Here is a 24,705-nt window from a genome sequence, read left to right on the forward strand (position 1 = left end):
TCATAGCATTCGGGAGACACCGATGTGCGAGATTCAAAATGAATAGATCATGAGGGAACCCAGACCACAGAGCTACTGTGTGTGTCAATGTCACGTCGGCATCACAGATCACTTGTGCATTAATAGAATTAAATGGCTTAATTGACAAAGCTTCATTAGCACTAGTTGCCCTTATAGCAATGAGAGTGCAGACAGTTGCCCTGATAGCATTAGCATGGAAATCACAGCCCTTAGTTTTTACATTTGCCTGTTCACCCAACGTGTAGGGAAACACGATGTAGCACCATGCCAGTCTGGTTACTCCATCCAGCACAGAAGGCATGGAGGAGCTGAGGTTTGGGTGGGATTTGGCTGATCTGTCTGCTAGGTCCCTCTGATAGGTGCCTGTTGCCAGAAGCCAACCGTAGTCAGAGCCGGTATGTGAACCAGTACAGCCTGAGTTTGAGCGGCTGGTCTCTAATGCTGGACCGACATCAGAACATTATAGTAGAAGAATGAGTCTTGGGAGCCTAAATCGGCTCATAAGCCACATAAGTCAGTCATCATCATGGTCAAAAGAGGAAGATAAACTTCATTAATGCCAAGAGGAAACATCTGCATACAGTAACAGAGTATATAGAATAGACAAACAGTGACCGAGTAAAAACCTAAAAATAACCTTGCTGGTCCCAGAAAACTCTAATCCTTCCGTTTATGGTGTCACTTGAAGAACGACATTATGCCGTATCGCCCTGCCATGACTGTAGGGTATTTATGTAGATATACACTATGTTGCCAAAAATATTGGGACACCCCTCCAAATCATTGAATTCAGGTGTTCCAATCACTTCCATAGCCACAGGTGAATAAAATCAAGCATCTATGCATGCAGACTGCTTCTACCAACATTTACGAAAGAATGGGTCACTCTCAGGAGCTCAGTGAATTCAAGCGTGGTACCGTGATAGGATGCCACCTGTGTAATAAGTCGATTCGTGAAATTTCCTCGCTACTAAATATTCCACAGTCAACTGTTAGTGGTATTATAACAAAGTGGAAGCAACTGGCAACAACAGCAACTCAGTCATGAAGTGGTAGGTCATGTAAAATCACAGAGCAGGGACAATGCACCTATAATATAATTCAGGCCCCAGGCCTCCTGTGATCAGGCCTGTCAGACAGACAGGAGGCCTATTAATGGCTGCATCATGTCCACAGCATGAGAACTGCCTCAATTACAGAGTAAAACAGAGTAAAGTAAAGCTGCACAAACCTTTAGATGAGGTCTCTGCAGCCCTTCGCTTCCGGCCTCCTACAGACACACAGGAACACAAACAGCAGAGTCAGTCTGAGCCTCAGAGCTACAGCAGTGTGTGTGAAACACAAGATGACCAGGGGGCCTGGGAGGAGAGAGGAGCTGCAGAGGGGGGTCCCTACTGCTCTCATCTTCTGGGTGAGGGCTCTGCTCAACAGGGCAGGGAGGCAGGCTGAGCTGGAGGAGGCTTTGCCCTACAGGGACGGGGTCTCCTGAGGTCTGAGGTGGCCGGTCAGAGGGTTTACTTACCTCTAACAAAAAGGCGATTCCTCTGCATTACTGCTCCATTGATCAGACACTTATACCACCCTGCATCCTGGAGCCGGGCATCATTAATGACCAAAGAGAAATTGTTCTGTTGGATGGATCCAAGCTGAGTCCGGTTTACAAAGTCAGGGTGTTCACACAAAGTCCTATTTTTAAATGAACAGACAGTCCAGCTTCCATAAATCCACAGCACCTCCACTTGACTGGTGTCGTTAACTGCAGGTCCATCACAGACCAGTGTGGCAGTCGCTCCAGGAGAAACAGCTACAATTGATTAACATACAGAACAAAGTCATTAAAATATCAGTATTATAATTACCCATAATTCTAGCCCTCCACACTGATTGGCCCATTCATTATGCTTGGGGTCTTTGTCCTAATTACGTACTACAGCTTAAATTCAGCACAATCAGTATCATCACACATAGCAGCTACAGTGTAAGCAGGCAGCTAAGTTACCGGAACACAGTGAGAGACCAGACCGCCCCCTATAATGGGGGGGATTTTACAGTCGACACCCATGTCAGACACTCACACCATCATACAATTCATAAAACAGATCAGAATTAACATATATAGCTAATTAGCCCACAGAGTCAGTGTGAGGCGTCTACTCACATAAGTCTGCCTTGAAGGCAGCAGGGCGATGGGGTACAAGGCAGAGGAGCAGGAGAAGTTGGACTATTCGCCTGCAGCCAGAGAAGATCGAGATGATAGAGGTCAGGACTGACATGTAGAAAGGATATTAACAATAATAAAAACAGACTGGCTGTCTGCATCCTCATGATCAAACGTTAAAAACATCTCATTATGACAATCTTTAGTGTATTCATGCTGGTAGGAAACCCCCTACAGTTACTAGATTACTTAAGCTAACTAACCCAGTTATCTATAGTTTACTGACATTGATATGTCATAACCTGAAAGAATATCAAGTTTTGTACGTTGACGTACTAGTGATGCCCCAAAATTTCGGCAACCGAAAATATTCAGCCAAAAACGCCAAAAATTGAATTTTTGGTTTAGTCCGAAACACTTTTTGAAGGCCGAAATTGCAATGAGCCACCAGCATTTATTTCGATGTCCTTTATCCACCAGCTGCGAAGTACTTCAGCGTATGCACTGCAAAAAATAAAACTAAGAAAATATAATTTTCTTATATTTAGATATAATTCTAATTTCATTAATAAACTATTAATAAATAATATGCACAGCAAAATAATATGCATAATAATATCATGTTTACGTTATACATTTACTTTGGTTTTGTATTACTTGTCCGCCGCTGGGGAAAAAAAACAATCAGTTCCAGTTGGCAAATGTACTGGAAATTACACTGAACGCACCTGTGTAAAATGTAATCAGTATATATATATGTGTGATGTGTATGAACTGCGAGTAGCGTCTGTATATTGTTGTTTGACTTTATGTTTATTGCAGTGTGTTTTATGTAATATTTAACTACATTATACAATTCATTTCAAATAAAAACTTAGTTTTGAAAATTAGGTGTGTCATGACTTGCTCGTCCGATCCTCTTGTTTGCCACTCCCCCCTCATTACCTCGTGTGAATTCCTGATTGTTCTCAGCTGTTCTGCATGTCAGTCCTTGAGTCATGTGTATTTAGCCTGCGTTCAAGTCAGTTTACCCAAGTCCGGTCATTGAACTGTACTGAAGTGTTGTTACGTGTTCTCCGTATCGCTGTGCCTTGCCTGCAATGAACTCCAGTTTCTGGATCGCTGTCTACCTTACCCTGATTCCCGACTCGCTTGTCCTACACACGATCGTCACAGGTGTTTCACCTGGGTTGATTTACATAACAAATTACACTGATTTGTGTAGTTGTTATAAAGTGGAAAACTGGACGAACATGAAATCACCAATGTCGTTAATTCAATACAGGACACAATACACATAATTACTAGGGCTATGCGATATCACATTGGAATTTAATTGCGATTATATGGCCATATACGACTAACTGCGACTAAATTGTCATGTGACATCGCGCAGCCCTAATTGCAGTGAACACCTAAAAATCGTTATTAAAAAAGTATTTTCCTTATTTCCTTTTATTTATTTTTTTAGATTGTATTTTCTTCTATTAGGTAAATGGAACCGCTGCTGTTAACAATAATAGCATATTAGCTAAAACAAAGAAGTTGCATATACCGTTTTACGTATTGCTTGGCGGCCAAAGGAGGTTCATCATTTGTTTATTTTTAATATTTATAATTGAAATGAGTCTATATATAATTACTTGCAGTATTCAGTAGAGAACGAACCTACCTTTCTCCATCTTTTTATAATTTCTTTTAACTGATAAGTTAAAAGGTAAAATTAATCAAATATATTAATTTGAACAAACTGGTGTATAAATGATCAAATAATTACCCAAAGTTTATTTCGGTTTTAACAATAACTAATATGTTTTTGTCTATCTGTCAAAATGTCTTACCAGGAATCTTGACCTGGTCACGCAAGATAGTCCACATACTTTGTAGTGAGTAGTTTAATGCAGGAACTATTTTCTTCTACCAAACACCAATCATATCACTGCACAAAAGATACGAGCACAAGCACTCCGGTGATATTTTCTGTACAATGATACAACTGGTGTGGGGAGGTAACCGGGTCATGATTTCTGGAGAGAGACATAGCTATTAAATTCAAACGTATTTTTGTGGCTTTAATCACCACAGAAAGATTTTCATTCTGTCCTATTACATTTGAGAGAAACCTAACATTTCTAAGGCCGATATCTCCAAAAGTAGGCAACTCCCAGCAGAGACCACATTTAATTACTTTAAATGATTATTTTGCCCTACATTAATATTTATGGATGTTACACTGGCAGAGTGGACTGTTTTGACTCTAGTTTTTGTCGGACAGGTTCTCATACCTGAAGGATGCCATTAGTGAGTATCCGGAGATCTGTCCATCAGGTAGGAAGTGAAGCAGGCAAGGGTGTTATCCTCAATGCCCAGGTCATGGAGCCTCGAAGATAAGGATGGTGCGGGACAGGGCCGATGGCTACACACAGATTAAGTAATGATGATGCTGAGGACTCCAGAGTCAACAGGCTCGAGAATTTCATAGAGGACTTTGGTTAAGGTGATTTCAGTGCTGTACAGAAGGCAAAAGTGAGGGTAAAGTGAATCGAGCAGGTTATTGCATAGAAGATAAGTAGAATTAACTAGACGACACGTTTGAAAGCTTGCTAACGGCACAAATTGGCTATATTATGTTGTCATTTAGCAGGTGCTCTTATAAAGCGGTAATAAAACGAGCTTTCTTAGGTATTTTCTAAGGAAAAGAAAAACGGGCGAGGTAGGTGAACGGAACAAGCATTTACTAAGGTTAGGGGGGCAATGGTGTATCTCCCTCCTCACTGTCTTCTACCCCGTTCGAATGTACTGAATTTTACAGGTACTGAAATACCGAGAAATGCAATATAGCGGAGTGACAGTCCATGACAAAGTTCAGCACAAATGCGGAAGGTAACCTAAATATTTAACCTAAAATTGATTTCAGTTTAGAGACAGGTGTAAAACATTTTACGTCCAGCCATGCTGAGGACTACAGCCACAGTAAAAGGCTGTTTTCGCAGGCTCAAGCAAAGCAAGCATGAGGGACAGTTTTGTTTGGTTATGACAGATTGACAGCAGGGGTCCATTAGCATATGATTATTAATAGCATTTTACGTTTTAAATAAGTAATATATTTGTATAGTTTTTAGCAATGTTTTATTCTGAAGTTCGTTCAATAAACTAAAGAAATGCCAAATATTGTCAGGATCAGTAGCAGTGCGCGAGACGGGGATGCGGGAGGAGACGTAGGATTTTCATTCTATTATTATTACTACCGCTTACTTCAGTTTTCTGTTTGTCAGATGAAAATCACTAAACACATCACACGAAAGATCGCACTTTCGCGTGTAAGTATTGTCCAATATGCGAACGAGCGATGCGTAGCAGTGACCGATAACCGCAATGGATTATGGTCCTCGTAGTTCCTGTGATTGGACCTGCCGTTTGGCAAGCAATTTCTTGCCATTTCCGAACAAAACTTTCAGCAGCAGCAACTTACGAACTGCCGCCACCAAGGAAAGCATGGTGGTATATATTTAAGTGCAATTTATACGATACTACTGATCCCCCTCCCACCCCAAAATACATTCATAACTTCACAGTGGAAGGTGTACATGATGTTGCTCTCCGCTGTGTAGCAATACCATGTAACGCCGCGTGAACACCTGCCAAAACCGCACGTTCTATGGCCTCTAAGTGAGCGGAATTAGGTTAAAGTTAGGGTTTTAGGGGGGTTAGGATAAAGGTTAGGGTTAGGTTTTAGGGGTTAGGGTTAAGGCTATCGATTAGCACTACGGTAGCCTACCTCAAAAAAGTAGCTCAACTCGACGTACAGAACACCTGCTCACATAAATCTCCCCAGTCCTCAAGTTCACCAGAACCGAGAAAGTAGAAACTTACCTTCGACCATAAGAGATGGAGACTCAGTCTGGAGAGCTAATTTAAACTCTAATGTATGGAGAGAAGTTTGAGCGTTTATTCGATATCTACGTCAGCCTCTATTAGCACGATATTAGTCTAAGTAAATCTGGCTCCTGCGAGAAGGAGTGGTTACAGATAAATAACCCAGCCTATCGTATGTCACTTCGAGTGTATGGTAGTTAAGCCAGTATAACCGGATTCTTGTTCTAACTTCGCTCAGTATTTCAGTATGGGAATCGCTTTGGGTGTGACCAATTATGAAGATATGTGTAGAGAGGAACCAGTTCGATGAGAAAAGACTCGCACCTGTGCAGCCTTCAGCACGTGAACTCCTTCCTGCAGTTCCGGCTTGCATGAAGGAGATGAGTCGCTACTGGTCCAGCCCCTTTAAGAGCAAGCTTGCCACCAAGGGCTACTCTAAGCTGGAAATCCAGGGGATGGAGGAGCTGGGGCTGGCTAAACCCCCAGCGGTGGAGCCTTCAGTGGCCTACCACCTCCACCCAAACCGCCACTCTATCTCTGCTTCATCCCACATTTCTCTGCCCAGTAAGATGGACCGCGTGACTGCGTCCACCTTCCAGAGGATGTACACATATGCTGCACAGTCAGTGTGTTCTCCGAATGCAGTTACATTGCTGTCTGCATATCAGGCAGAGACGTTGGAGGAGATGGGCCAGCAGCTGGACTCGGGGGTGCTAAACCTGGTCATTTGTGGTGAGATCTGTGTGGTGAATGACCTTCTGCTGCGCTCCTCCCGGGGAGCAGTACAAGGCTGTGGCCGGGTGATGGGCCTAGCTGTGTCAGGTGAGAGAGCCCTCTGGTTGAGCCTCTCCGCCTTGGGAGATGCCCAGAAGGTGGAGGTCATGGATGCAGCCTATGACCCCACGAAAGGTCTTTTTGGTCCAGCCCTGGATAAAATGAGGGAAACCAGCTCCCTCAGGAAGCAGGAGGATGAGACCTTTAACCTCTGTCTACCTGGCAAACAGCCACCTCGCCCCCCTCAAACAGCCAGATCCAGCTTTGCAGCAGCAGCAGCTATGGCTAGAGGGAGGCAGGCGGAGCCAGAGTCCAGCGTCCAGCTCCAGGTGGACAGCAGATGGCTCAGCAGCCAAGGGCGGCTAACCCAGGGCCATGGGGGAAGCACTCCTTTGCAGCTGTCGCAGCAAGGAACCGTCCGCACCACCCCGGCCAAGGGAAGAAGAAGCGGGCCGCCTGATGCCTGCGTGGCCCCACCCACCCCCTCCTTCAAAGAGGATGAGGTGGGGGACAGACAACCTTGGTGTTCTGCTTTTAAAGGTCCCTCTCATTCAGGGGTTCTCCACTGTCAGATCTCCTCGACTTCAGGAGAGCGAGAGTTCTGTGGCAGTGTCACCAAGCACTTTTCAGTTCGGGGGAAACAAAAACAGTGTGCATTGTCGCAGCCAGGCCAGAAGCCAAGAGCGACTTGCTCCCCACTGTTAAAAAAAAAGATATAAATTTTTTTTCCCGAACTCCATCACCAGGGGGAGCTCTGGTTCCTCAGTCTGGAGCCTCTCTGCCCCCTGGGGTGGTGGTGACGCCATCACCAGGAGCCGCAGATGCAGAACTTTTGAAATGAAGTGGCGCTCATGTGTGGTGCACCCACGGGTTTTGGCCACAATTTCTCGATGTTACAGGCTACAGTTTGCTATGAGGCCACCCAGGTTCAACGGTGTGTCGTCTGTGTAGCCGACGGCAATTCAGCTCTGGTCCTAGAGGACGACGTCGCATCTTTGCTACGTAAGCGAGCAATCAGAGTTGTCCCCGAAAGGGAAAGCCGGCAAGGTTTTTATTCCCGTTATTTTGTCATTCCAAAAAAAGAGGGCTCTTCCCCTCGCCCTATTTTAGACCTGCGTGTGTTGAACAGTCATCTCCGAAAGTACACTTTCAGGATGTTGACACACAAAATCCTCTGTCAGTCGATTCGTCCAGGCGATTGGTTCGTGACGATCGATCTGTCAGATGCCTATTTTCACATAGACATCTATCCCGCACACAGGAAGTTCCTAAGATTCACATACCGAGGCACAGCCTGCGAATATCAGTCGATCCCATTCGGATTGTTGCGAGTCCCGAGGGTGTTCAGCAAGTGTGTGGAGGCGGCTCTGGCGCCATTGAGAAACAACGGCATCAGGATATTGTCCTACATACTGTTGACGACTATATAATATGCTCTCGATCAGAGGAGCATGCGGTCAGAGATTCTGAAATAGTTGTCGCTCATTTCAGGGATCTAGGTTTCAGGATCAATATGGAAAAGAGTCGTCTGAGCCCCTTGCAGCTCACGGAGTATTTGGACCTCCAAATATACTCCCTCTCGTATCCGGTTACGTTACCGGAGAGGAGGATAGTGTCTTTTATGCAATGTCTGGCCCGCATACAGTTAGGGAAAGTGGATTCGTACAGACTCTGCCTGCGTCTGCTGGGGCTAATGGCGTCAGTGATATCTGTGGTGCATCTAGGTCTCCTCATGATGAGGGACTTTCAGCACTGGGTGGCGCAATTAGGTCGTCATCTCAGCCTGTGAAGGTGCTTCGCCAGTGGTGTACCAGGGAAGCTCTCGAGTCAGGCATCCCTTTAAGGGGGGGGTGTCCTCGAGAGTTATACTGACAACAGATGCATCCCAGTCAGGGTGGGGTGCAACCATGATGGGCAGGGCTGTGAATGGCGTGTGGCCCCCTCAGATAGGCGCAGCGCACGTGAACTATTTGGAACTGCTTGCAGTGTTTCTAGCACTCAAACACTTCCTAGGTTTTCTCCAGGGTCAACATGTTCTGGTGAAATCAGACAATTCAACAGTGGTGGCCTACATCAATCGCCAGGACGTCACTCGCTCTCTCCGGCTGCACCAATTAGCCAGGAATCTGATCGTGTGGTGCAGCACCCAGCGCTTGTCTCTAAGTGCGACACATGTGCCAGGTGTCCTGAACCGGGGGGCAGACCTGCTGTCCAGAGGAAACCCCCTCTATGGAGAGTGGCGGCTTCACCCACAGGTGGTTGAGCCGATATGGCAGAGATTTGGATGGGCAGACGTAGATCTCTTCACCTCGCAAGAAAACGCTCAGTGCCCACTGTACTTTTCCCTGTGGGAAGAAAATGCACCATTGGGTGTGGATGCTCTAGCCCACCCGTGGCCAAACGTCCACCTCTATGCGTTCCCTCCCCTGAGTCTAATTTCCTACACATTAGCCAGGGTAAGGGAGCAGGGTCTGTCGTTGGTTCTCGTAGCCCCACACTGGCCATCCAGACACTGGGTGGCAGAGATAGTTCAACTGCTGTAGGGTCAGCCATGGCCCCTCCCACCATGCCGGGATCTCCTGTCGCAGGCAGGAGGGAAGATCTACCACCCCCACCCGGACAACATAGCTCCTTGGGCTTGGCCCATGAGCGGTGGAACCTGAATGCTGCAGGCCTGCCCCCACTGGTCATGGACACTATACAGAATGCCAGGGCTTTTTCCACTCGCTCGCTTTACAGCAGGAAATGGCGAGTCTTTGAGGATTGGTGTGGGCTGAGACCGACTGTTCCTTTTCAGTGTTCAGTGGTGGAAATCCTCTGTTTTCTGCAGGATTTGTTGGAAAAAGGGAAAGCCTTTTCCACAATTAAAGTGTATCTGGCTGCGATTTCAGCCTGTCACGTGGGTTTTGGTGAGAAGCCGGCTGGACAGCACCCCCTGATCTGTCGTTTCATGAAGGGTGCCCACCAGAAACGCCCAGTTTCTAAGCTGTCAGTCCCATTGCAAGGGTTCTCGGCCTCACGAGGGCTTGAGGGCCCATTCTACCAGAAGTATGGCCACATCTTGGGCCTTGTTCAAGGGGGTGTCAGTCCAGGATATTTGTCATGCAGCAAGCTGGGCTACACCGCACACGTTTGTGCGGTTCTACAGGCTGGATGTCCAGGACCTTCCATGGCACATGCGGTGCTGGAGGCTGACGCTGCAGGTCTGGTCTGAGAAATCGGTTTTCTGCACGTTTTTATAGTTTGCAGTCTCGGGAGATCGGCCCATATCTCCCATAGTGAAACACCAAGCGAAGTTAGAAAAAGAACTTTGGGGTACTTCACGTAATCCCTGGTTCTTTGTTAACAGAGTGAGGTGCTTCACCATCACTTCCCGTCTTGTGCAGGCATGGGAAGAAATCCGTTCAGAATGAGCCGTCAGGGAGGTTGACCGCATTGGTAAGGCAGGGGCGGAGCCCGGACGCAGGTCGACCTGTCCATCATAGACGGACGTGGTGTCATTGGAACTTCCGTAGTTGGTCACGCCCAAAGCGATTCCCATAGTGAAAACTCCTCAATCACTGTTATCAAAGAACCGGGGATTACGTCAAGTAACCCAAAGCTTCAAGAAGCCTTTTGGAGCGCAAAAGTGCCAAAATTCTTGTTAGTCGAGCTCCAATTAGCTCTCCGTAATTCAAACCATGGAGTGAACACAGAATAATGTTTTATATTAAACTTATGGACAATTAACATATATAATTTTATTGGTTTAGTTATTCATTTTAGGCCATCAATTGTAGAAGTACACACGTGGACAAAATTGTTGGTACCCTTCAGTCAATGAAAGAAAAACTCACAATGGTCACAGAAATAACTTTAATCTGACAAAAGTAATAATAAATAAAAATTCTATGAAATTTAACTAATAAAAGTCAGACATTGATTTTCAACCATGCTTCAACAGAATTAATAAAAAAAAAAACTCATGAAACAGGCCTGGACAAAAATGATGGTACCCCTAACTTAATATTTTGTTGCACAACCTTTTGAGGCAATCACTGCAATCAAACGATTCCTGTAACTGTCAATGAGACTTCTGCACTTCTCAGCAGGTATTTTGGCCCACTCCTCATGAGCAAACTGCTCCAGTTGTCTCAGGTTTGAAGGGTGCCTTTTCCAGACGGCATGTTTCAGCTCTTTCCAAAGATGCTCAATAGGATTGAGGTCAGGGCTCATAGAAGGCCACTTTAGAGAATGATCAAAAAGTAGTAGGTCTCAGGTCTTGGTCAAACACACAGTAGAGTCACATCACTGAGCCAACAGTATAACCCAGAGCAGCTTTCTGTCTGACCCCTGACTGTTAAAGACCTCCCTCAATTATTCAACAAGTAGCATGCAGTATTGATCAGTATTGCTCCTTTTCTATGAATCAATGAGCTACTGATAAACCAAAGCAACGTAGTGGTTGAGACAAAATACATTAATGCAGTGGACAAGTATTTATATACACTGGCTGGTCACAGCAATAAAGTGAAGTCAGCTGAGCACCTGAATCTACTGAACGGCCAGGTTCTCATCAATGGACTTTCTTTCCTAACGTCACGGGCATATTCCAGGACGATAATGCCAAGGTTCATCAGCTTGAACTGTGAAACAGTGGTTTGCATGTAATATCTCGTTTGGCTCTCAACGGAGGCGGTCGCACTTCTTACCCTCTCCCTCCCCTTATCTTCCCTGCTTCGCTCCTCTCGTCTCGTCTAGTCTACTGTCTTATACTGTGTCTGTGAAGAGACTCTCTCAGCCCTGCTCTCCAAACCACGAAAAATTATGGATTTGATCAGCTGGTCTCTCAACGCAATTGACACCATCTTCTCGACGAGAAGCCTAGGGTCGGGGGAACCTGACTGTCCTGCAGGAACGTACGCAGCTGGCTACACGATGGACGGATGGGAGCGGTGGAGGGTCGTGTGCCTGGCAGCTCTTTCCGTGGAGGACATTGAAGACATCTACCTATTCGGAACCATGATTACAGGTATTATGCTGATTGGCTTAGGCATTGCCCTGGTTTATCAAAGATTGAAGAAGACGGTGACAGCCTCTCAAAGCCCCACTAGGCTGGCCGGAATGATTGATGGAGTGGGCAGAGCTGTTAGCACTCAGACTGTGCAGACTGTGCAAATGGATCGCAAACTGGATAACATCATGGAGAAGCTAACAGCTTTGCAAAAATTATTGGATGGCGGAGATCAGCGTGGACATTAGAGGAGCTGGAAATTTCAGCTCCTCGCATGGAAACCCAAACAACCTTATTCTATCAAGTATCTGGCTCCCCCATATCAGCACTGGCCTTGGCCAAGGCTGCTGCTGGAACTAACAACTCCCCCAGAAGAACAAGGCAGTGAGACTCTCTTGCATTCCTCTCCCCCAATCCCAAGGACTTACCCTCCCCCCATCCCACGCCTTCGCCGCTTCATACCCCCAGCGTGAACAGGCGGGTCTGTGACCAGCGCCTCTATGGCAGCAGGACCGGATGGCTGTCTGTCTCTGCTGGGTCACCTCCACACCCCCTTTCCCCTACCCGTTGCAAGTCGTGTCATTTTTATGTAAGGTGTAGTGCTCATGTGCTTATGTTGCTGAGGTGTTTTTTTCGGTTCCCACAATGTACTCCCTACTGGAGTGCAGTCTGGGGGGTGTTTTTTTATTCTCCTCCTCTCCCACCATGTTATCCTGTTTCTATTCTTCTCACTTCCCCTGTCTCCCGACCGGTCTTCCCCCTACTGTGATGTCTGTGTATATGTAAGGTCGGTTGATGGCCTGCTCTTCACCGGTACTTGTGACTGGTGCCATGGTATATTGCATCAGCAATAAAGGGCTTTTCCAATCCAATCCAATCCAATCCAATATTACTGTCACCTACTCCGGTTTCCCCCCACAGTCCAAAAACATACTGAGGCTAATTGGAGTCGCTAAATTGCCCATAGGTGTGCATGTGTGAGTGAATGGTGTGTGAGTGTGCCCTGCGATGGGCTGGCCCCCCATCCTGGGTTGTTCCCTGCCTCGTGCCCATTGCTTCCGGGATAGGCTCCGGACCCCCCGCGACCCAATAGGATAAGCGGTTTGGAAAATGGATGGATGGATTACTGTCACCGGTTAGACCCATTCAGCACCTCTTCATTATTAAGCGGAATTTCTCCAGGAGACGGTGTCCGATTGGCCTGCACTTCATTCCTTTGCCGGTTCATCAATCTAATGCATAGCTAGTTCCCTCTTATGGACAGCTTCTTAGCATTTGCAATGATCACAGCAAATACAGCAATCAGAATGATTACAGCAATCACAGCAATCACAGCAATCAGAGCAGTCCAATTTACTGGGTGTCCACTTGAAGGGGTCTCTGTCAAATGAAGAGAAATAATTGTAAATACATTTCCATTTGAACATAACATCTTCAATCAGTCTCAGGTCTTGGTGAAACATCCAGCAGAGTCACATCACTGAGCCAACAGCCCAACCTAGAGCAGCTTTCTGTCTGACCCCTGACTGTTAAGGACCTCACTCAATGGTACAACAGCAGGGTCCCATGTCACTCAGAACCACACCCTTAACCACCCTGCCCACTGCCCCCTGAACACCCAATCAATCACAGTATTAAACATTCTCTATAACGTCTAATAACACAGGAGGCCCACAGTGTGGTGACTGTCTGCTGTAAACTGCAGGTACTGGGCGGCTCTGCACAGCCAGCATGACACTGACATCTTCACCCTCAGCCTGCAAAGAGCCGCTCGCTCTACACAGCCCTGTGTCCCCTCTGATCCCGCGTTAGTCATTAAACAACTGGCATCACTCGTAACTGCAGGATCAGAGAATGTAGGATTCAGTCTGGGGCAGAAGCATGTTTATCACACAGGGTATAAACTCACCTGGAGGGTTTTCATCAGGAACTTCTTTGTCTTTGTCTTCATACGGTTTGCAAACAAGATTCTCTGGTTGTGGATGGAAGAGAGAAACAAAATCAGCTGGTTCTGAACAAAATAAACAGTGACACAGTCATCATCATCGTCATCATGCCACATACAACAAAAAAAAGAAAACCTGATGCACGCAAATATATACGCAGTCTCCCCTTAGGTAACCATCGTATAAATGCGCGTACGTATTTAAGCCTGAGATCCTGCCCAGTAGCCTCCCACAAAAAACCATGAACAGTCAATGCAAATTAACTACATGCTCAGGTAATACGCAAATCAAAGCTTTTTAGCAAAGTCCAATGATGGAGACTGTAAATAAAAAAATGAGAGAAATTTTGTACAGTGAGAGTTGGAGGTCCTCCTGTCAGAGGTAAAGGGATGACAAAATGTTATATTCAAGGGTCTAAGTACAGGGATCACACACAAGAAAACGTGTGTTGATTGGCAAGACGTGGCCACTGCAGTGAAGTCTGTAAGCTCTACAAAACACCCGGAAAATAAAGGTGGTCAGATCTGACAATATAGGCTAAGAAATGACTTGCTGCACACAGGGCCAGTGTGACTAATTGTTGAGACAAACCCACATCTAAAATAGGGGATTCCCTATTATGCAGTTCTGTGTCATAGCATTCGGGAGATACCGATGTGCTACAGGAGATTCAAAATGAATGGATCATGAGGGAACCCAGGCCACAGAGCTACTGTATGTGTCAATGTCACGTCGGCATCACAGATCACTTGTGCATTAATAGAATTAAATGGCTTTTAATTGACAAAGCTTCATTAGCACTAGCTGCCCTTACAGCAATGAGAGTGCAGACAGTTGCCCTGATAGCATTAGCATGGAAATCACAGCCCTTAGTTTTTACATTTGCCTGTTCACCCAACGTGTAGGGAAACACGATGTAGCACCATGCCAGTCTGGTTACTCCATCCAGCACAGAAGGCATGGAGGAGCTGAGGTTTGGGTGGGATTTGGCTGATCTGTCTGCTAGGTCCCTCTGGTAGGTGCCTGTTGCCAGAAAGCCAACCGTAGCCTGTATGTGAACCAGTACAGCCTGAAGTTTGAGGAGCTGGTCTCTAATGCTGGACCGACATCAGAACATTATAGTAGAAGAATGAGTCTTGGGAGCCTAAATCGGCTCATAAGCCACATAAGTCAGTCATCATCATGGTCAACGGAAGAAGATAAACTTCATTAATGCCAAGAGGAAACATCTGCATACAGTAACAAGGTGTATAGAATAGAGAAAAACACATACAGTGCAAAACAGTACAGAGAGTAAACGTGCAAAAAAGTAAAAACTCCCTGAAAACTCCTTCTCTTCTAATCCTTCCGTTTATGGTGTCACTTGGAGAACGACATTATGCCGTATCGCACTGCCATGACTGTAGGGTATTTATGTGGATGTACACTATGTTGCCAAAAGTATTGGGACACCCCTCCAGATCACTGAATTCAGGTGTTCCAATAGCTTCCATAGCCACAGGTGAATAAAAACAAGCATCTAGGCATGCAAACTGCTTCTACCAACATTTATGAAAATTGATCACTCTCAGGAGCTCAGTGAATTCAAGCGTGGTACCATGATAGGATGCCACCTGTGTAATAAGTCCATTCGTGAAATTTCCTCACTACTAAATATTCCACATTCAACTGATAGTGGTATTATAACAAAGTGGAAGCAACTGGCAACAACAGCAACTCAGTCATGAAGTGGTAGGTCATGTAAAATCACAGAGCAGGGACAACGCATCTATAATATAATTCAGACAACAGGTCTCCTGTGATCAGGCCCGTCAGATAGACAGAGCTGACAGGAGGCCTATTAATGGCTGCATCATGTCCAACAGGCCTGACGTCAGCATGAGAACTGCCTCAATTACAGAGTAAAACAGAGTAAAATAAACCTGCACAAACCTTTAGATGAGGTCTCTGCAGCCCTTCGCTTCCGGCCTCCTACAGACACACAGAAACACAAACAGCAGAGTCAGTCTGAGTCTCAGAGCTACAGCAGTGTGTGTGAAACACAAGATGACCAGGGGGCCTGGGAGGAGAGAGGAGCTGCAGAGGGGGGTCCCTACTGCTCTCATCTTCTGGGTGAGGGCTCTGCTCAAGCAGGGCAGGGAGGCAGGCTGAGCTGGAGGAGGCTTTGCCCCACAGGGACGAGGTCACCTGAGGTCTGAGGTGGCCGGTCAGAGGGTTTACTTACCTCTAACAGAAAGGCGATTCCTCTGCATTACTGCTCCATTGATCAGACACTTATATTCCCCCTGATGCTCCAGTCTGACATCATTAATGACCAAAGAGAAGTTGTTCTGTTGGATGGATCCAAGCTGAGTCCGGTTTACAAAGTCAGGATGTTCACACAAAGTGCCATTTTGAAACAAATAGACAGTCATGCCTTCAAACTCCCACGACACCTCAACTTCATTGGTGTCTTTATCGGTTCCTCCATCACAGGGCAGTGCGACAGTCTTTCCAGAAGAAACAGCTACAATTGATTAACATACAGAACAAAGTCATTAAAAGATCAGTATTATAATTACCCATAATTCCAGCCCTCCACACTGATTGGCCCATTCATTATGCCTGGGGTCTTTGTCCGAATTACGTATCACAGCTTAAATTCAGCACAATCAGTATCATCACACAGAGCAGCTACAGTGTAACCAGGCAGCTAAGTTACAGGAACACAGTGAGAGACCCGACTGCCCCCTATAACGGGGGGGATTTTACTGGCGACACCCATGTCAGACACTCACACCATCATATAATTCATAAAACAGATCAGAATTAACATATACAGCTAATTAGCCCACAGAGTCAGTGTGAGGCGTCTACTCACATAAGTCAGTGCCGAAGGCAGCAGGGAGATGCTGTATAAGGCAGAGGAGCAGAAGTCTGACCACCCACCTGCAGCCAGAGAAGATCGAGATGAAAGGTCAGGGGTCATATGCATAAAGAATATCAATAAGAATAAAAAAGATTGGCTGTCTGCAAACTGCATCCTCAGGGTCTGACCTCTAACAGTTAAACAGTCTCATCCTGGCCATCTGCGTTAATGTGTGTTTATAACCTAAAAGTTAATATCAAGTCTTGATCACTGACTAATATATAAATCTGTTCTTAGAAACTAGCAAAACACTGACAGCTATGGACGTACGGTACATCGTTTAACATGTCAGTATTTGTTATAAATCAAGATGTAGGTATCTGTCCGATGGATCAATATGGGCTGATATTGCTGACTGACATGTGAACTTTATAAATAGTGAACGTTAGCAGCACCAGAGCTGAGTACAGAACTACAACAATAACAGAAGATTACACTGGCTTTTTGCATAGTAGAGGATGAGGGATTTTATTGGCTCATTCACCAGCCTCAAGAAATGAGGAACACGATGCCCCCACCTCCCCAGGATCGATCACCAGGTCTGATAATACGAGACAAAATCACCTCCCATGTGGGACCAAAATGGGACAGTTTTTTAATTTACAACACGGGAAAATCCTGTAAAATTTGGCGGCGTGTAGCTCAGTGGGCTAAGCTTCTGTGCCCGTGATCAGAAGGTCGTCGGTTCAAACCCTGGCTGTGGAATAACTGTCACACGTCTATGGACCCTTGGACAAGGCCCTTAACCCTCAACCCCGGTGGTGCCACACATTGGCAGACCCTGCACTGTCACCCCCAAGCTATGGAGTACAAGATGAGGTAGGTGAAGCATTCCAGTATACCTGTACTTGTGCCAATGGTAAATAAAGGATTTATCATTAATCACGAGAAATTGATCTTTAATTTTACACAGAATAAAAAGCGATTCGACATCATTCCTCTCATCAGGGCAGGCAAGTACCAAAATTAACCTATTGACGCAGACTGTGATGGCAGCTGCTAGACAAAGCAGCTGCTAGGATAACGTACTGAATAACATGGTGTACCAGATAAGGCGAAATTGCCAGAAAGAGGAAAAGTACGGACAGGGGCGGGGGCCGCTTGTAGAAGGGTATAAGACACACATGGATAGTAAGGAAGTCGAACTCTGTTGGGATACGGTGTATCACAGACTTCCCAGATCTGTTGGAATAAATGGAATAAAAGGTTATTGGAATAAAAGGTTATTGGATTAACTCATCCACGCCTCCAGGTGATCTCTTCTCATCTACGGACCTGGTGGAGTCGGCGTACTCCAACAATTTGGGAGCTCGTCCGGGATGAGATAGAGGTCGGCATTCGGCAAATACCAGACGAGACCTGAGTGGACACGGAAGGCTGCAGGCGCCACTAACAAAAGGTAAGCAGAGCCTGTTTTATCAAAATCTGCACATTGGCTATATAAATAAAGTAGTCCGAAGTGTCCATCAGGGGCGTCAGTAAATTGAGGTGGCGGATGAGTTTAGGTAAAGGAACCTTAAGACTGGGTTGAAGTCCCAGGACAGTGGGTTAGGGTCCCACTGTGGTGTCCTTGGTGTGGCAGCCCCACTATTCACTGACGAGTGAATAGAAACACTGGGTTAGGGTCCCAGTGAACTGGGTTAGAGTCCCAGAAAATTCAGGACCCCCGAATGCTAGTTTGGCTAGAGGAGTAAGGTTCCGCCTCTCTAAAACGGGTTGGAATCCTGAGGTATAGAGCCCTCAAAGCACTGGGTTGGAATCCCGAGACCAGGGGTCTCAAAATACCAAAAAGTGTAATAGTGTTATTTTGTGTTATCTTGGGTTGCATGTGAGTTTATGTGTTGGTGGTGTGTGAGTTGTATTTTCCGAAAAGCGGTGTAGAAAGTGGGGTTGAATTGACCGTGATTGGAGTAACCTAGCCCGAGTGTACGGTTTTGCAAAGAGAGACAGACAAGTCAGAATGGACAGGGAATTCGATAGGGAAATGGACGACGGGGGGCGGGCGCCCCCAGTCAAAAAAGGGGCATGGAAGCCCCTATGAAGGCAAATGCAAGTTGTAGGAGTAGCGGTGTCAAAGGCAGCAAAGGAGACGGAGAGAGATAGGGCGGTAGCCACAGCAAAAGACAGGATGTGTACTGTGGTTCGGGGCGCGGGGTATCAGCCAGAAGATAGACAGTCCTTGGGCGAGTTATTATGGAGGAAAGAAAGGGAGCACGCTAGTCACAGGGACGAGGTGGCTAAACAGAGGCGTCAGGCCGGGATAATGGGGAAAAACAAGTGGAAAGGAGAGGAGAAGAGACAGGAACAGGAGAGAATGGCATGGTGGAAATTGGCCCTGTTTTGGCAGGGAACAGATCATTTACATCGTGAACGTCAAAACAGAGGAGAGGGCCAGCCAGAACTCGAGAAGGGGGAACCGAGAAAAGGAGACAGGCCCTCTGCCTATGTGTGTAAAAAGGTATCCGGGGAGATACACGTACAAGGGGGGCATCCGGCTGGGGGGGAGACCTCGACCACCCCCTCAGGTGCCAGATTAGGTGAGAGATCAGAGATGGACTCGGACTCAGATACTGAGTGCAGGGAGTGCAGGGAACCCAAGGGGAGACAGGCAAGCAGGGAGGAGATAAGGAAAAAGCAAAAAGTGGTGGGGGCGGAAGGCAGACAGGACCAGGTGGCATTTGCTGCTCGAGTAAGGAGAGAGCAAGTAGAGGTACAAGGGGGAGTAGATTTGCCTAATCAGCGGGCAGGGACCAACACAGGGTACCTAGAGGACGGTAAAAAGGTGGAAATGTGGGGTCACGTTTCAGGGGTATGGAAGGATGATGACCCAGAGCACGGGGCCCTCGCATACCAGGTAGAGGAGTGGTTGGCCAGAATGGAGGCGGCACTACAATGGGAAACCTCAGCCTTAGAGGAAAGGGTGAGGGCTCAGGCTCAGGGCTTTGCCCTCGATGAAGAGGGAGAGAGCGAGGGGGAGTGTCATTACAAGGTCTCAAGGCTCCCAAAGCACCAACTACCTCTGCTAAGAGGGACGGGCCAGACGCCGGATAAATATAGACCTTTCTCGATAGGAGACGTGCAGGCACTGGCTGATAAAATGCCGCCCCCAGCAGAAGGAGGAGGACAGTGGATGGATAAGCTAGACCAGCTCACTCAGGGGACCGTGTTGGCACTGGGAGATTTCCGGGCAGTGGGAGCCAGATGTCTGACTAAACACTCATTGCTGGAGGTAGAAGAGAGGGCAGGGACACTGACGCATCCTGATGATGTTACCTTTACAGCCGTAGTACTACGCATTGGGAATGCCATGTGGGAAATGTTTCCTCCTCCAGCTGGAGCAGGTGTCCCAAAGCTGGCATGGGATAAAACCATGCACCCCAGGGAATACCTGGATAAGTGTAAGGAGGATTGGACGCGGCGAACCGGGTGTCACCCCGAACAGGTGGGGGTGCAGCGAGAATGGTTCCGGCGGGCTATAATGGAAGGGGTTCCAGAGGGGGTGCGGGCTGCGATCCTGAGCAACCCAGACTTACCGGATGCGGACTCCCACGTGTAGGAGAGGCATTTGACATACCACCTGCAGAGGGCCAAGGATGAGGCAGGGAAGGAGGAGAGTGACCTTAAAGAGCTCCAAGCCCAATTGCTGAAGTTGCAGGTGAGGGAGGCTAAGCAGAAGGCCAACAAGAATAAAAAAGAGGGGTGCTGGGAAGCAGATGGTGGCAGAGGCGACCACAGGGGGCCCACCCCCACAACCCACGGCAGGCCATTGGGGAGAAATGTACCTCGCTCCGCCCTGCCAATACGGCGGGTTGGCACCCAATTGGGGGAGAGGACGAGGTGGTCTGGGTCGGGGGTCGAGGGGCCGAGGTTGGAGAAGGGGCACTCCGCAGAGAGGACAGCCATGGGGAGGCGCCTGCTACCGATGTGGGAACTTCGGGCACTGGGCCAAGCACTGCCCGGCCCCCAGCCCGATGAGAGGCAGGGGCTATGTGCCCTAGAGTTGTGACGTTCGCGAACGAACCGATTCTTTTGAACGGCTCATAAACATGAACGATGGGAGCCGAGTCGCGGCTGGGGGGAGCCGTTCTTTCTGTCGTTCTTTTTTTCCTATGCGTGTTTCACACAGATGCACACAAATTAGCTCCTCGGCGAGACAGAACAGTTATAGGGGGAGGGGCGCACCCAGCGCAGGGGTGCTCCTGCCTAACAGCATGATGATAGTTGTGCACGCATCCTTCACGTGAGTGCTCAAGTGGAAATACACCCTGCATGCCTCTGTCATTGGGTAGGAGCGGAGCCATTACTTGTGCACGCTGCCGTGATAACAATGTTCTTGTGTGGAAGTGTTTGTAGTAAAAGCTGTTTTACACAGAAATTCATTGCAGCCGGCTTTGTTTTTGATGTTTATTTGTGAGTAGGTATTGTATGAATAACATAAGTCAACTTAGCTTTACGCATACACACACTTAAGGTAAATCCAAAATAGTGATGTCACTGTCTAAGCAGAGGGATGTTGTGCAACCCTATGGAATATAGTCCACACGTGACAAATGAGGTAATAATCAATATTTCAGAATAATTCAAACTCAGATATTGGTGTGTGATATCTGAGTTTTAATTATTTGACTACAAATCTCACCTCATCATTCCTACCAGTGATTATTTCCAGGATAAACTGAGATGCCCCCAAGCTGGCTTCTTAAAACTGACTAAATATTTTAAAAGAGCCAAAAGAGCCGTTCTATTGAACGGCTCTTTGAAAGGAACGGATCGCCAAGATCCGGATCCCCTCAAAGAGCCATAAATCCCATCACTAATGTGCCCCCGTGGGGACACGTGGTGGCCCCAAACCCACAAGCCGCACCCCAGACAGGAGGCCAATACCCGGCTCTGGATGGCGTGGAGTGGGAAGATTTCTCCGTCCCCCAATGACACACCCCAAGAGAGGCCCGGGACAGAGGAGAGGCAGATCCTATGCTGTCCCTCGTGGTTATGGACAAAGAACTGCCATTTCTGGTGGACACTGGAGCCACATATTCCACTCTGAACATGGTTCCTAAAGACGATCAGGTGTCCACCTCTACAGTGACCGTGGTGGGCTTCTCCGGGGAGGAACAGAGACGGCCAGTGACGAAACCAGTGAAGGTTTCGATTGGTAAACAGACTTTCCTGCATCCGTTTGTGATCTTACCCTCAGTCCCAGTCAACCTGTTGGGGAGAGACGTCCTGGTGAAGCTGGGGGCCTCCAAACTGTGTGGCGCGGATGGTCTGGTGGTGACACTGCCGGATGGCACCCGGCTGCTGTGCAGGACTCAATACCAGGGCAGTGGTCAGTGGCTCATGCGACCGGTGCAACCCCGTGCTGCAGACATCTACTGGGGGCCTGCTGGAGCCTGGCTATGCGGGCATCCTCGGGGCCTACTCGATGTGGAGGCCCTGGATCTCACTCCTCGAGCCCTACGTCCCTCCGCCCGATCCACCTCATGTAACGCTGTTGTATGATAGGGATAGCACTGAGTGGTATGAGGAGCTTTTTTCAGAGCAGCTAGAAGGTCATAAATGGCAAGTTCCTTCCCAAAACATCTATGTGGGCCCCGAGGGGGGGGCCTCAGCTACCATCCTCACTTCCGAGCAGCAGCCTTGGTACAGGATGGGTCAGGAGGCGGTTCCTCACATTTCACTCGCCCTGCACCCCAGACATCAGGCCAAAGATCTCGGCCCCATGGTCAAAAGGGCACGAGAATCTGAGGACTGGGTGGCGACCCAGATCCCGGCTGTCACCTTCTCCCCCATGTGCAATACATACTGCATTAAAGTGTCGGCCCATGACGCCGACACCCTTCAGCATGACCAGATATTACAGGACCATGTAAGGGAAAAAATGGACCACTCGGACGCTAAAGACCTGGTGGCCTCCCTCCCAGATTCCTTGTGGTCCCAGAGCCCCACAGATGTAGGCCACGTTCACTGCTCTCCCATTGCGTTCGAACTCCGCCCCGGGGAAGAGCCCCTATGGATCGGACAGTACCCCCACAAACTGGCCGCAGAGGAAGGAATAGCAGAGACCATTGAAGGGTTCATCTCGGTCGGGGTGTTGGAACCCTCCTGCTCTGTCTAGAATACGCCCATTCTCCCAGTAGAAAAGGCAGGTACAGGGAAATATCGAATGGCCCATGATCTGCACTCCATTAACAACCTCCTGCTGACCCCCACCGTCCCAATCCCGAACCCCTATGTGGCTCTCACCAATCTGGCTCCAGAACAAAAGTGGTTCACTTGTATTGACTTAGCGAATGCTTTCTTTTCCCTACCTCTGGCTGATCACTGTCGGGACATCTTCTCATTCACCTACAGGGGGTGCCAGTGGAGGTACACTCGTCTCCCACAGGGCTTTGCCCTGTCTCTGGGGATTTTCAATCAGGTTCTCAAACAGGCCCTGGAAGGGTGCCCCTTACCAGATGGGGTCATATTGGTCCAATACGTAGACGACCTCCTCATTGCCGCACCCTCCCCTGAGTCGGCTCTGGAGGCCATGCGGGCAGTATTGTGCCGTTTGGCAGAGAAGGGGTTCAAAGTCAGCTGGGAGAAATTACAGGTTGCCCGCATGGTTGTTTCATTTCTTGGGAGGGTGCTCTCTGGGACAGGGACAGGGCTTTCCCCTGCCCATCGATCTGCCATCCTGCATCACCCAAAACCAGTGGCAGTGAAAGACATGCTGTCATTCCTGGGGCTCACAGGGTTCAGCCGCACATATATCCCTGATTACACAGGTCTCACACAGCCACTTCGGGCCCTAGTGAAGGAACATGGGCTGAGACGACTGACTGCCCCCCTTAAATGGGACACTGCAGCAGAAGAGACGTTCATCTCTCTAAAGCAGCGCCTGGCGCAGGCCGCTGACCTTGCTCTGCCAGACTACTCCCTCCCCTTCTATCTTGATGTTTCTGAAACAGGAAACGTGGCGAACGGCGTGACGAACGACGGGAGAGAGGAAGGTACTGATGTATGTCAGTGTAGGCTTAGATGCAACAGAGAAACGCCAGCCAGCATGCACACGGCACACAGCGGGGGTGGCAAAAATCATTCAGAAGACAGCACACATAGTGATGGGGCATGCACTCCACATCCTGACGTCACACAGTGTGGTGGCATATGTGAACTCGCAGATGTTCACCATGACATCCCTCCGGCAACAGAGACTCAGCAAAATATTGGAGGCACCTCATTTGACATTTGTACACGAGGGGATAAACATGGCGGATCGATGGGGAACGGGGGAGCCTCACGAATGTGAATATAAAGTACTCAGAGAAGAGAAAGTAAGACCAGATCTGGAGGCAGAGAAAATAGAGGGAACAGAGGACTGGTTCAGGCATGAGACAAGGGGGCTGCAGGCAGGATATGCAGTAGTGGCACGGCAGGGGGATGACTTTGTGACCATGTAGGCTGAGCAACTAGAAGGACCACAATCTGCCCAACGGGCTGAGGTGGTAGCTGTGATTGTCCATTTCTTTCAACTCAGGCTACCCAGATACTCGTCCAGTCCCTCGTCATCTCACGCCTTGACTACTGCAACTCGCTTCTAGCGGGTTTACCACTGAGCGCCATCCGTCCCCTCCAACTGATTCAGAATGCAGCTGCTCGTCTTGTTTTCAACCTTCCCAAGTTCTCCCACACCACTCCTTTGCTGCGCTCCCTCCACTGGCTTCCTGTAGCTGCCCGCATCAGATTCAAAACACTGATGCTTGCATACAAAGCCAAAAATTCTCTGGCACCATCCTACCTAAAAGGACCTCATCACACCCCACACTGCACCACGATCTCTCCGATCCTCCAGCACTGCTCGACTGGTCCCACCTCCCCTCAAGGCACAAGGAAGACACACATCTCGGCTCTTCTCTGTCCTGGCACCTAATTGGTGGAATGAACTCCCCCTAGATGTCCGAACAGCTGAATCCTTGAATGTCTTCAAGCGACGACTCAAAACATTCCTTTTTCAGAAATACCTGACGTAGTACTTCTGTACTCT

General features: G+C 47.9%; 1 protein-coding gene across 8 annotated transcripts in view; it reads right to left on the minus strand.

The window, feature by feature from the left end:
- The window catches only part of LOC125721830 (uncharacterized), a 62,265-nt gene that overhangs the window by 22,050 nt on the left and 15,510 nt on the right, over positions 1 to 24,705 (minus strand). The window contains exons 1-2 of one of the 8 annotated variants that reach the window (XM_048997946.1): positions 15,701 to 16,036; positions 13,732 to 13,794 (exon numbers count right to left, since the gene is read on the minus strand). The exons of 2 other annotated variants lie outside the window; for them this stretch is intronic. Coding sequence is in view for 1 of the 6 variants with exons in the window: in XM_048997952.1 (XP_048853909.1) it covers positions 13,066 to 13,202; positions 13,732 to 13,794 (200 nt within the window). In the remaining 5 variants the exon portion in view is untranslated. Of the gene's footprint in view, positions 1 to 1,252; positions 1,297 to 1,543; positions 1,615 to 13,050; positions 13,203 to 13,731; positions 13,795 to 15,700; positions 16,038 to 24,705 lie in introns of those variants that run through there. 5 more of the 8 variants (XM_048997947.1, XM_048997952.1, XM_048997950.1 and 2 more) reach the window with 5 other exon arrangements.

The sequence above is a fragment of the Brienomyrus brachyistius genome, unplaced genomic scaffold, assembly GCF_023856365.1.
Source record: "Brienomyrus brachyistius isolate T26 unplaced genomic scaffold, BBRACH_0.4 scaffold35, whole genome shotgun sequence".
Lineage (NCBI taxonomy): Eukaryota > Metazoa > Chordata > Actinopteri > Osteoglossiformes > Mormyridae > Brienomyrus > Brienomyrus brachyistius.